Below are 14916 nucleotides of genomic sequence, written 5' to 3'. Positions count from 1 at the left end.
AAAAAAAAATACAGTCCAGTCATGTGTGGTGTTATATATTGAAACCTCAAATAATTACAAAAATGAAATACAAGTAAAACAAACTCAGGCCCATGTAAAATAATGAAAAATCAGTGATTTACAATAGAGAAAATGATATGCACACTGATAATTGGGCTTAAAATAATGCATTGAAAATTATTCCACTTTTAATAGTAATTTTGAATTGAACTGAAAAAAAAAAAATGGAATGCATTGACTTTTTTGTTGCTGAGTCTTAATGGATAAGTCTGAAATTGAAGGTAGGTACTTTTTGCACTTCAAGCCCAAGCAAGCAGCACTAACTTCATTTGTCAGTTGGTTTCTTTTGTCCATTTTAATGTTGTTTAACGCCGAGAATAAGGTCTCACAAGTATGTAGAGGGAAACATTGTGGGTAAAGCCATTAGATTTTTAAGGGTACTAAAAGTTTGCAGTATTCAGTTCCAAGCATTCAAAATTTCTTGTTGGTAGCGACACTCTTTATTTTGCTGGCAATTTCTTTCCAGATCCTCAAGTTGAGACTTCAGATCAACAAACACTTGAGGCCAGATGCTGGCTTGGAACTCTGCTAACTGCAGCTCTAATCCTTCAATTTGTCGTCATCATCATCATCAAATTCCTGCCATGTACCCTCAAGGGGTGTACAGGATATGTTAGTACTACATGAAAAAAAATTTACATCATTACTAACTTCCTATCTACAATTTTCCTCCAAATCAGTCTGTTACTTGTCAAGACTCCAACATTATCAGATCTTATATTTCTATCGTCTAAGACACTTTGTACCGTATCAATCCACCTATATCTTGGTCTTCCTCTGGGTCGTTTTCTTGCCAACCTGGCAGAGAACTCTTGTTTTGCTAATCTTCGCCCATTCTGTTTAAGTGACCATACCACCTGAGATTAGCTCTGCTAACGCATTCCTGGTTGCTGACAATGTCAAGTTCTTTCCTAATATCCTTGTTTTTGATATGATATTGCCATTGATGCCATCTGTTCATGCCTCTAATCTTTCTCAGGACTCATATCTGCGGTCTCTAGTCTTTGGTCAAGTGTTTTACTTCTGACCCAGCTCTCAGATCCATAAGTTTGAACACTGTCTTGTATACAGCTAATTTTGTGTTCCAACTAATTTCTCTCTTATTCCATATGAATTTATTCAATTGACTTCCCACCATAGCTATTGGAAATCATTTAATTCTATAGCAGTGTATTCTACTGCATCAAGATACCTAATTGATTAAAATTTCTGCCAAACTGATCATTTATTGATATTTATTCTTGTTGGGTGTTGCTGAATGCTGGTGTGTCACCCAAAATGTCATGTCGTGTCACCATTGACACTCATGTCATAGGTTTGCCATCACTGGACTAGGTAGATTGATTCAGTCAGAATTGCCTAAAAAGCACAATGTTAGATATGACAATATTGGAGTGCTCACAAGTAATAAATTGATTTGGAGGGAAATTGTTGATAGGAGATTAATAATAATGGAACCTTAATCATGTAGTGCTGTCATAGTAACCTGAGCGCCCCTTGGGGGATACATATGAGCAAAGTGATGATGACTATTTAGAAAAATGTATCAGTTTTGTGGTCAGTATATAGTAATAAATTTTCCATATCAGAATGGTCTTTTAAACACTGACAGTTCCTGTGCATGATAATTTTGTCATAGACTTCCTTCTGGAATAATTTAACTAAATAGTTTTATTTGTATTATTTATTGCTTTTTTTGTTGTTTTTAACATTCTCTTTTTATAGAATAATTGTCTAAAAATTTTAGATATGAACCTATAGTATGTATGTATACATTTTATATTTTCATATTATATAATCACTTCTAGGTGTTCATCAATGCTAACAAAAGTATACAAGAAGAGGAGTGGTTTCATGGAGTTCTTCCTCGTGAAGAAGTTGTGCGCTTGCTCGCTAATGAGGGAGACTTTCTAGTTAGAGAGACAATGAGAAACGAAGAGAAACAATTGGTGCTTTCAGTTTGCTGGCAGGGATATAAGCATTTTATTGTACAAACAACGTATGATGTGAGTAATTGTTTATTTCAAATTTCAAAATGTTAAAAATTTAATATTGCAACATTATAAAAATTAAATTGTTGCACTATAAATGTTAAGTTTGATAAGCATATTGCTCACTGGTCACTTCTTATCCAAGCAGTAGCTATTCTACTTTAGGGAAATTTAATATTTCCACACTGATACAGATATTTCTGAATTATATATCAATGTTATAAGCATTCTTTTAAACTGATCAGACAAGTTCAGTTGTTTAATCAAAAACAAGTTATACTTGATTATTAATTTATGATGTAGATTTATATTTTTAATTAAGGCTCATGAACAAAATATCATAATAATTCTCTGGAAAGCTAATAGATCCTACAGATTTCTTAATCAGTAGGATGTGGCCTTATAATTCACAGGTTGGATTTCAGGCCAACCTGCAAAAGGTGTACTAATGGTCTTACACTAGTAAAATGTCACTAACATGGTATTTCATTCACATTTTTGTTTAAAGGCAGAAAATTATGTATAGAGATAATAATTAATGAGTGCTTAGGCTAATTGTTGCTCATAATTAGATTTAATGCAATGAATACAGTACAGAGAAATATTAAAACAGGTTTAACATTCTGAAATTTAAACACAGGTTTGATTGCTCTGATATTTCTCCTCTATCAAAGACATCTTCTAGGGTATAAAAACTGTAATAATAGACATAAAATAAGTGGAAGAAGTTATGCTAGAAGCATGAAGTCCTATGTGGGATGCTCTATGGGTATTGGTGGCTAGCCTTGACTGTTATGCTGAAGGCCTAAGAATCAGTGTTTCCTAACTCTTGGGAAGTTTAACACAACCATAATTATTTTAGTTTAAGTTTTTTTAAAATCAATTACTGATTCTTAAAGAATTTTTCCCCCATTTGATTCTGTGCAAGATATCCAAGACACAGTCAGCTAAACCTCACCTACCACAGTTGTGATGGTTGATGTTTTCTTATCTTCTCCAAAGCAATTTTGGCTAATGTACTGGTTTGTCCATTTTGTCCATAATATGACTAGTTGCAAGAACAAGGAACTTTTGTAAACATCTAGGACAGAGTGGAAGGAGTGGATCTTTAGGAGTTCAGCATTGAGGGGGAAGAGTGGAACCTAGGTTACAGACTCTACCGACAAAGATTTTAATAATGCGATATTATTGGACAGGGGAGTTTCCAAGGCTAGTCACCAACACCCATAGAGAGCACCCCCCCCCCCCCCAAAGTTAGACTAGAAGCCTAGGACTTTAGGCTTCTAGTCTAGCTTTTTCTACTTTTTATATGGCCCCAACCCATGAAAGGAGTTTTATTAAACCTATAGTATTGGGTTGTTGCAAATGAAATGGCCAATTTTAAGGACGTTTGAAAAAGAAGAAGAATACCTCTTTAATCAAAGTAATCTCCAGCAGCATCAATGCATTGTTGCCAGCATGTAGCAAGGTCATTTATACCACATTTGTAAAAATCTCAGTGTCTCTGGAAGTGATGAAGTCCTCCACTACCTGATAAATTGATGCATCATTGGCAGAGCATTTCTTGGACAAAAAATGACTCAAGTTCCAAAAAAAAAAATGATAATCTGTTGGGGAAATGTCAGGAGAGTATGGAGGATGAGTCACAATTTCATATCCCAAATTGTTGATTTGCTGTATGGTTGACACTGCCGTATGTGGTCGGGTGTTATCCTGAAGCAATAGGACTCCATGTCTATTCACAAGTGCTGGTTGCTTGAGGCACAATTTGTCATGCATTTGCCACATATCTGTACAATATCGAGCTGAATTTATCGTTTCACCTTGTGGAAGGAATGAGTAGTGAATAACACAAGCAGAAGACCACCATGTTGTTTACTGTATGTAAAGGCACCTCGGCATCCAATGCCGAGGTGCCTTTGGAGTCCTTCCTGGAGCATCTTTCACTCTCATCCACAGTCACAGTTCGTTGCACGAACCTTTCTTCTTTACTTCTTAAGAGAGAAGAGCACACTTCCAAACGTCGTACTTTGTTTTCATCAATGAGTTCGTGAGGCACCCACTTGTCGATCTTCCTTACTTTTCCTATTATTGCCAAGTGCCGTGAAACAGTTGAGAAGTGTACATTTAGTGTCTGGGCGATCTCTTGTACAGTTTATCGTGGATCTGATTCGATTAAATCCTTTAATTAATTCGAATCGATGGAGGAAGGACGATGGCCACGGGATTCTTTTTGCAGCCTCAAATCTCCTGAGCGAAATTTTGCAAACCAATGGCGAGTGGATCTGTCATTAATTGTTCCTCCACCAAATGCTTTATTGATGTTTTTTATTGCAGCCACTGCAGAATTTCCCAATTTGAACTCGTAAAGGTATAGCAACCTTAATTGACTGGGTTCCATGATTTGACTTGATGTCAGTAGAATTCAATATTTAATTCTCGTTGAAAGAAACAAATACTACAATTGCATCACCCACGTGCGATGCTATCACATGACATTAAAAATTTGCATATACCTCAGGTTGCTTTCTTTAGCAACCAGTAGAAACCTGAATGTCATTCAATGGCCATTTCATTTGCAACAACCCAATACATTTGTACCATGGGTGGGCTAAGAATTTTTTTCTTGTTTTTATTAATATATATATATATATATATATTTATTTAAATAAGAAAACCCTGCTCTAGAGACCACATAACTTTTTCAAGCAACTTCAGGCCTCCAGTAATTGGAGCAGTGATCTCACACCGGGAAATGAAGACCATTTTCTACACATAAAGACAATTCCAAACATCAGACCCATGTCAGGATTCGAACCTGCAGCCTGTTGATTGGAGAGCAGATCTAACCACTCAACCAACCAGACTGGTATGCTTTTATGTTTGTTATTACAATTTTCATATTGTATTCTAGAAGAGGTCTTTGTAAGAGATGAAATATCATAATGATTGAACTTGTGTTTAATTATTTTTTTTGTGCTACTACATTCATTCCATTAAACCTAATTATGAGCATAAATCAGCACCTAAGCTTTAATACTCGTTTGTCAATTATACATGAATATCATAGCATGCAATGCTAAACGGTATGGTAGTGGAAACTCAGTTTATCTAGGGAACTTAACTGGGTGGCCTTTCTTAAAAGGATGATGCAGGGATCCAACCTGATCTGAATAAATGTAGTTATGTTAAGCATCCCTAGATTTAGGAAACATTAATGCTTAGGCACCCAACAGCTGACGCTAGCCACCAGCACCTATAGAGTGTGCCTTTTGTAAGACTTTAGGCTTCTAGCATAACTTCTTCCACTTATTATTTTGTGTGTGTTATTACAGTTTTGATATTGTAGTCCAGAAGATGCTTCTGTGATAGAGACAAAATATCAGAACAGTTAATTAATTAAAGTTAAAAGGATGATGCAGGGATTCAACCTGATCTAAATAAATGTAGTTATGTTAAACTTCCCTATATTTAGGGAAAAAAACATTAATTCTTAGGCCTCCCACTGTCAACACCCAAGGCTAGCCAGCAGCACCTATAGAGTGTGTCTCTCTCTTCTTTTTTTTTAAATCTATTTTTACATAGTTCAGAAACCTTGCTCTGGTGAATCAAACACTTTCAAGCCTCCATTGAATAAAGTGGTGAACATTGAAATTCATCTCCACCTAAAGAAAAACAAGATCATCCATGTCTACAGCTGGATTCAAACATACAACCTGTTATTGGATGCTGGTGTGTTAATTACATAGACAACTGGACTGGCTGTTTAGTTATTATTGGCTAATATTTTGCTTTGATTTCAGAATGGCATGACCCTACACTTCTTACTGGCATCCTGTAACCATGAAGAGGGATCATCTTGATTGTTCAACTATTTAACTCTCATTAAGATAGCATGGCAGTTTTTTGGTAGCATGAGGCACTCATATTTATTGAGATTAGGAGGACATTGTAGAGCTGTTGCAAATTTCCAAAACAATTCTGCAGATTTATATTTACAGCTCTAATAGTAGAGAGGTTGTTTTCCTAATGAATGCAACATCACTGGCTGTAGAGTAGAAATTGCATGTATTTTCTGCATTCACTTTTACCAGGATGTCAACTTGAACTAGCAAGAAATACTGTGGATGGAATGATATGATTGAGGTGAAGAGGATATTTTGGTAAATGAAAAAAAAGTGTTTTTTTTTTATAAGCCTTGAAGGAAATTTGCATATTTTCAAACAATACACAATTTTTTTTTCTGAGATGTCCTGGATGTAAGGGTGGGCAATGGATTTTTCTCCAATTTGAATTTTGGGGACAGTTTGGTTTGGAGAATACGTTTGGTTTCTTATTGCTTAAGCAACTGTAATAACAAAAAACAAAACACTGGGAAAACAAAACTTGCAGCCCATGCTCTTGAACAGAAATATACCCCACAAATCAACAAAGCCATAATAGCAGATGTACAGAAAATGAAAGTATGTCATATTGGAAACAATAGCCATAAAATGTGACAAAAATTCCATAAACGATTACCACTCCTATATAATCTCAGAGAGTTGGAAACTTCACAATAAGAAAATTAAATCAAGATTCCAGCTAATGGAAAACAACACAGATAAACCCAAGACAAAAACTCTAAATCAGCATGACATAGCCTCCACTTTTCCCATGAGCTCTGAAGATGACACTCAGTTGAAACGGCTCACATCCATTTACTCCCACCCTTAATCTTGATTCATTATATTCTATCCTTCTCCTTTTCCCGATGAATTTATAGTCCTTCCTTGGAAACTGAGTTTTCAATTCACATACTACAATCTGCATTTCTAGCTCATACATATTTCTATCTCCACCTTCCTTTCTGTCATATTTTCACAGTGTTATATAAATGTGTTATAACACTTCAGAACCCTGGTCAGGGAGAAGTGTATATGCCACCACAGCAAAGATGCCACTACAACAACAGAAACGGCCCTGAGTCCTGTGTGGCCAGGGGTGCTAAGAATCACGCAGATGAAAACAGGCCGCCTCTTAAATCTACAAAAATGGCAATCGGTACCCTCAATACTCGAACTTTGGCAAGAGGCTACAGAATAGATTTATTAATCAAAGAACTAACTAATATCAAATTGGATATCCTGCTAGTGAATGAAACAAAAAGATTGAAAGAACTGACAGCAAGATGGTACAATGGCTCACAGATACTCCTCGGAGCATTCTCAAACACTGGCAAACAAGGTGGAGTGGGTTTCATTGTTAAATCTAAGCTCACCAAGTCGATCCTTTCTTGTAACATCATATCTGAAAGAATAGGTGTACTTGTAATTGGAATAGAGAACAATATAACAATAAAATTAATATCTTGCTATGCTCCAACATCTGTAGCTGATAATCAAGAAATAGAAAATTTTTACATGAATCTTGAACAGGCATTAAATTATAAGTCAACATACACATTCGTTGGTGGTGACTTTAATGCCAAAATAGGATGTGGAAAAGAAGATGAAAAGTTTATAGGACCACATGGCCTAGGAGAAAGAAATAGAAGAGGAGAGAGATTAGCTGAATTTGCTGCAGCTGAACAACTCTTTATCATGAACACTTTTTTCAACAAACGCCTAGGAAGAAGATGGACTTGGCAATCACCGAATGGAGACATAAAAAATGAAACTGACTACATTTTAATGGACTGTAAAAGACTGGTACAATAGGCGAAACATACTTCAACATAGATTCTGACCACAGACTCCTCAGAGCCATTATAAGAATAGACCACAAAAAAGAACAACATATCAGGGCAACATCAAACCATAAAAGACAACCCAAACAAATAAACTACCACAAGTTCAGGAAGTACATAGACTGAATGGACTATTAAAAACTGTTACATAAATGATGACTACATTGACTTTATTAATAAATTCAATGAGTGCAAAAAAAATCAGAAATTCCTGTGAAACAAAAAAAAAGAGAACGACTCTCGCCTCAAACTCTAGAACAACTGAAAAAGAGAAAAGAACTGAAGAAATCTGAAGAAAATTTTCTAGAATACAAAATTATCTGTAAATTACTAAGGAAAAGAATTCCAGAAGACTACAAAGCTTTCAGGATACAAAAATTAAGAGAAGCAGTGCAGGCAAAAACCAACCTGAAAAAAATAGAGAAAGACTTAAATTTTAAACAGTCAATTCCATCTGCTTTACAGGATCAAAATGGAGAAAAACATACTAATAGGAAAAGGATAGAAGAAATTGTGCAAAATTTTTATAATGATCTCTATGCAACTAAGTGCCAAGTTTCAGAACCTATCATTCCAAAACCAAGCAATATACCAGATGTACTTCCAGAAGAAATAGAACATGCCCTTAAGAAAATGAGTCAAGGAAAAGCCTCAGAACTTGATCATGTTAAGGCTGAAGAAATCCAACAAGGTGGACTAATTATTTTCAAAGCCTTAGCTGCCAGATTCACATGGTACTTCAAAGAAAGAAAGATTCCAGAGGAATGGAAAACCTCAAAAACTATACTTCTATTCAAAAAAGGGAACAAGGAAGACAAAAAAAACTATCGTCCAATCTGTCTATTCTCTAACATATATAATATCATGAACAGAGTAATACTGAACAGAATCCAAAACACTCTAGAAGACAACTCCAGCAGAGAGCAGGCAGGATTCAGAAGAGGCTTCTCCACAATAGATCATATCCAGGTCATTTCACAACTAACAGAAAAATGCAGAGAATACCGAATCCCTCAATTTTTCCTCTTTATTGATTTTAAAAAAGCATTTGATACCATAGAACACAATGCAATCATCAGTGCCTTACTGGAAATAAATGTGGATCCTACTTATATCCATATGATAAAAGAAATTAACAAAAATCAGACCACACAAATAACCCTATTTGATCAACCTATGAATATAAATATAAGGAGAGGGGTTCGCCAAGGCGATGTGATCTCCCCAAATCTATTTACCAGCACTTTAGAATACATTCTGAAAAAAAAATAGACCTAAACGGAGGAATAAGCATAGATGGTGAAAAGCTACAACTTCTTATGCTTGCTGATGATCTAGTACTGATATCCCACAACCCAAAAGACCTAGAAAAAAATCGGTGAATAAGTATACACAAACAGAAGTAAGATGGGCTTAGAAATGAATCTAGAAAAAACAAAATGGATCAAAAACATCTACACAAGTGACAGTCACCTATGTATTGGTAACATCCCTATAGAACAAGTTGACTCATACAAGTACTTAGGACAAACAATAAAAACGAATAACGATTTATCTGAAGAACTAGCAAAATGAAAGCTGCATGGCTATCATTCAACAGACTAAAAGAAACACTTACTGATCCAAATCTTGACATCTCTCCGAAGGCAAAACTATTTAGTAGTGATATTCTACCATCACTCACATATGGATCAGAAACATGGAACACGACAAGAAAAGAAGAAGAGACTCTCAGAATAACTCAGTGTGCAATAGAACGCAGGATTTGTAACATCAGAATGGAACATGTTAGAAACATGGAACTAAGAAAGAGATCAGGCTTAAAAGATGTGGTAACTGCAGTATACGAAAGCAAGATGAGATGGGCAGGTCACATAGCCAGACTCGGGGATAACAGATGGACACATAGAATACTCAACTAGCAACCTAGAATAAAGAGAAAACCAGGAAGACCACCTACAAGATGGGAAGATCCACTAGTGAAATCTATGGGTATAACATGGAAAAGAGATGCTCAAGATCGAGATCATTGGAGGCATCTTTGTGACCTGCACTCATGGAGAAATCCTGAGTGAAACACGGGTCCATCAAGGTAATCAAGGCAATATAAATGTGTTATCATTACACACCTGATGCTGCTCCAAAAGAAGACACCTCAAACATCCTACAACAGTATATCCAAAATTATTCCTTCAATATATTATTCAATATATTGAATCAATATATGTGTGTGTGTGTGTGTGTGTGTGTGTGTGTGTGTGTGTGTGTGTGTGTGTGATGGGGTGATCCGAATATACTGAATAAGGACTCGTGGACCAGCAGCGCAATAAGGGGCAGTCATCTTGATCGTAAGGGAAGTGGCACTCCCATGGTCTCCTAACTGGATCTATCCTCTTCTTCTACTTTGAGGAAGATCCACTCACTTCAATCTTTTCTATAAGGCCTTATCAGCCAACTCTTCTTATTTTATGACCCTTATGCTATTAGAGTCGAGGGCCATGGGGTCTATCCATTTCTGGCCTTATAACTATGTCCCCTCTATAAACCTTTACTATAATTCTACTCTATTCTACTATAATCTACTCTTTCCCCTTCAATATACCCTATTCCTCCTATGGGTTTAAATTTGGAAGAAGACTAGTTCAGAAGCCTTAAGGTAGTAGCCCTACCACTGAACTATCCATCCTCAGGCTAGTCACCTGACATGGAGAACATAATTCTACTTTTAAGCTGACAGAAAAAGGTAATCGGAATGAATCTATGGAAAATGATCCTGAAATAGAAAAGGTAAAATGAAAATGGAAAAGACAAAATATAATACATATAGCAAACTGGAATGTAAGAGGAATAGCATGTAAAGAAATAGAATTAAACCAAATATTAAATGAAAGAAATTTTAAAATAGCAGTAATCACTGAAACAAAAAAGAAATTAAAAGGAACCATGAGAACCGAAAATTTTAATGTGATATACAGTGGAGTTGACAGAGACCAAAGATCACAAGCAGGAGTCATGATTTGGATTCATAACTCCCTTTCAAAATAGTTAAAACATTATAAATTATGGAATGAAAGAATAATAGACACTAGAATAAAAATAGATAGGTTATTTAAAATAATTGGTTTATATGCCCCAGAAGAAGGAAGAGAACAGGATAATATTGAATTTTATAATCAGCTACAAAATATATATAATAAAATAAATAAAAATGATTATGTAATTTTAGCAGGAGAATTAAATGCAAGAATTGGAAACACGAAAATTAATAATAATATAGGAATATATGGAGAACATACTCTAAACAGGAATGGTAAAAAATTGATTGATTTTGTAGTTTATAATAACCTAAAAATAACAAACTCTTTCTATAAACATAAAGACATATATAAATATACTTTGGCGGCAAGAGGATGGAAATCAATATTAGATTATTTTATCTTAAATGAAAAGACATCAAAGCTTTCATTAGATGTTAGAGTTCATAGAGGATATGAAATAAGTAGTGACCACTTCCTCGTTAAAATAAAAATAAGATTACCACCTAAATGGCTACAAGTAACAAGAACAGAAAGAAAATTTAAAATTTTTTTATAAAACTAGACTATTAAATGACACAAATATAAATGGCTATATGAACAAAGAATTAACCAATATCTAGATAAAATAAAGCAAAATGAAGAAATAGAAATAGAATGGCTTAATATAAAAACGATAGTAAATGCAACAGTAAATGAAAGCTTAGGAAAGACCAAAAAATTCAATAAAAGGAAAAAAACTGAAGATATGGGATGATACAATCAAAGAAATAAGCCTATCATAAATGGTTAAGCAGTAAAAGATTAGAAGATGAAATAGAATATAAAAGAATAAGAGCCATAGCTAAAAGAGAAGTCAGAAAAAGACATAGAGAATCATGGAACAAATTTGTTTCTAAATTAGAACATGAGATATATAAAATAAGACCCAATGTATATAAGATTTTGAAACACTTAAATGCAGATACTAAAGAAAACATAAAATTAAACACAGAATTGTGGACAGATAAATATTTTAAAAAAAGATAACTGTCAAACATTTAATGAAAAGGAAATAGCTAAAGAAGAATCATCCTGAAAAAAAAAGAAATGGAAAATCACCTGGAGAAGATAATCTAGGTTCAGAACTATATAAATATGCAGGAACAAGATTCAAAGAAAGACTCCTATTATTCTTAAATAAAATCTATTGAACTGGTAACTCTCCCCCAATAGAATGGGAAAAAGCAATTGTGATTTCCTATCTTTAAAAAAGGTAGTAGAGATGACCCTAAAAACTATAGAGGTATCAGTATACTAAATTCCTGTTACAAAATATATAGCAGAATTTTAAATAGCAAACTAATGAAATATTCCAAAAACTTTATTTCAGAAGTACAGAATGGATTTAGAAAAGGACGATCATGTATAGACCCAGCCTTTTGCCTAAAATTAATAATAGAGAAAAGAAGAGAATACAATTTAGAAATACACATTGCATTTATTGACTTCGAAAAAGCATTTGACAAAGTTAAAAGAAGCATTTTATTTAACATATTAAAAGAAAGACAAGTACCAGATAATATCCTAAAAGCTATCATAAGTATATATGAAAATAATCAAATGCAAATAAGATTAAATCATGAGCTATAGTACACCCACAGATTCGAGACTTCTGTGCATGTCAACAAGAGGAGAATCCATGCTGATAATAGGGTAATCAGTCTGTATTGTGGGATGAGTTGTTTATTATTACACGTCAGAAAATTAACTTCTCTTTTATGATCATTGTAGTTAACTATATTGTTTGTATAACAGTTGGAAAATTTTACCTATAAGGCATGTGATTTAGTATGTTGGTGACCAATTCGTACGTCCTTCATTTCTTTCTCCCCTTCAGCATGAATCGACTCTTCTTGGCAAGACGCCAAGCAGAGATCTACAAACTGTGGACGAGCTATATCCTATACGAGAGAGATAAACCAAGGGGTCTGACAGAGATGTCCCCTCTCAGCGACGCTTTTTAATATTTACTTAAATGGAATAAAAATTACTGTCAAGGCATTAAACTTTCTCCTACTGTGAACTTAAACACTCCTTTTTTGCCAATGACCAAATAATAATTACAAATTCTGAAGATGACTTACAGAAAGCTATTTTAGATCTCAATTAGATAGTCAAAGATTATGGTATGATAATATCAACAGAAAAATCAAAAACTATGATCTTTAAAGGACAAGATCCAGTAAGAACTAAAATAGTAATAGATAACGAGATCTTAGAACAGGCGAATTCATTTAACTACCTAGGATGTATGATTACATATGAAAATGAAAAAGATTAAACCTAAAAGTTGCAAAATATTTAAAAATAACAGGTGTGATTAACTGTTTATTTAAACCAAACCTAGTTCAAAAACAAACTAGTCTAAAAGTATACAATACATTAACCCTACCCATCTTATTGGAATGAAGTGAAATCTGGACAATAAAACAAAAAGACAAACAAAGATTAATAACAGCAGAAATGAAGTTTATGAGGAAAAACTGCAAAGTATACTCCATTTGATCACAAAAGAAATGAAGAAATTATGAAAGAATTAAACCAAGAATCAGTAATAGAAAAAAAAATTAAAAAATATAAACATAAATGGATGGAACACATTCAAAGAATGAAAAAAGAAAGATTACCAAAACAAGCCTTAAAGTACAAGCCATTAGGAAAAAGAAAACTAGGACGTCCTCTTAAAAGATTCAACGATGACTTCTAAGGCCAGAACAGGCCACTCTAGGCCTAAATCCTTGATATGCATGATGATGACGATATATTATTCAAATTAAGTGGATATTGAATCCAACATTGTTTCAAAGTCGTATATAGAAACTATAAAAGTTTCGGCGGATCCAAATGTGAGCAAACCTTTCATGACAGGGGCAACTCGTAGTAAAGGTGGAGTAAACTCTGATCACTATCCTTAGTATTTCCCATAATGTAAAACACATCTCCTAGCGGACATGTATGATGTTATACATTATTGGGGGGGGGTCACTACCTAGACCGGTTTCGACCTTTGTGAGGTCTCATCAGTGGGAGACAGACCCAGATGTAAATACTCAGGTAGAAGTGATGCAGAACTTATACTTTACCATACGAGTTGCCAAAAAAGGTGTCACATCACAAAAGGCACCAAGAATTACTGAAAAAAAGAGAGCCAAAAAGCTTGACTCGACGATGCAAAATCATTTGTCGTGGCCCTGTCATGATAGGTTTGCTCACGCTTGGATTTGCCAAAACTTTTATAGTTTCTTTATTCAGCACGAAGCTCTTGTAGTTTCTCTATTCAGCTTTGAACTAATGTTGGATTCAATATCTACTTAATTTGAATAATTTTGCATTGCTGAAGTGAAGCCTTTTGGTCCTCTTTTTTTTTCAGTAATTCTTGGTGCCTTTTGTGATGTGACACTTTTTTGGCAACTTGTATGGTAAAGTATAAGTTCTGCATCACTTCAACCTGAGTACTTGCATCTGGATCTGGCTCCCACTGACAAGACCTCAACAAAGGTCAAAACCAGTCTGGGTAGTGACCCACCCCCCATAATGTATAACATCATACATGTCTGCTAGGAGATGTGTTTTACATAATGGGAAATACTAATGATAATGATCAGAGCTTACTCTGCCTTTACTATAATTTGCCCCTGTCATGAAAGGTTTGCTCGCGCTTGGATCTGCCAAAACTTTTATAGTTTCTATATTCGGCATGAAACTCTTGTAGCTTCTCTATTTGGCTTTGAAATATTGTTCGATTCAGTATCCACTTAATTTGAATAATTTTGCATCACCGAAGTGAAGCCTTTTCGCTCTCTTTTTTTCAGTCCTTCAATGTATTTTTTTTTGTTTATCTATGTCTCTAAAACATCAATAATGCCTTAAATAAGTTTAGTAGAAAAAGTCAGTGACATTATACAAGGAATATGATATTCATTAAGAAATATAGGCACAATAGCCATAAAAAATTAACACTAATTTAGAGAGGGGTGCTTAAGGGTCAAAGCTGTATAACTGAGAGGAGACCTCCACATAGCCTTTAAAGGAATGCAGAGAACCGACCAGGGCTTCTGAC

The 14916-nt window shown here is 34.5% G+C and overlaps 1 protein-coding gene across 1 annotated transcript in view; it reads left to right on the top strand.

Annotated features, from left to right (window-relative positions):
• Positions 1 to 14916, top strand: part of LOC150101312 (tyrosine-protein kinase Fer-like) — a 272304-nt gene that overhangs the window by 104368 nt on the left and 153020 nt on the right. The window contains exon 11 of the mRNA XM_090400764.1: positions 1869 to 2066. Coding sequence (XP_090256890.1) covers positions 1869 to 2066 — 198 coding nt within the window. The remainder of the gene's footprint in view (positions 1 to 1868; positions 2067 to 14916) is intronic.

Source organism: Typopeltis vanoorti, chromosome 11 (assembly GCF_054136105.1).
Source record: "Typopeltis vanoorti isolate ZY-2024b chromosome 11, IOZ_Tvanoo_1.0, whole genome shotgun sequence".
Taxonomy (NCBI): domain Eukaryota; kingdom Metazoa; phylum Arthropoda; class Arachnida; order Uropygi; family Thelyphonidae; genus Typopeltis; species Typopeltis vanoorti.
This window is presented reverse-complemented; position numbering and strand designations above follow the sequence as displayed.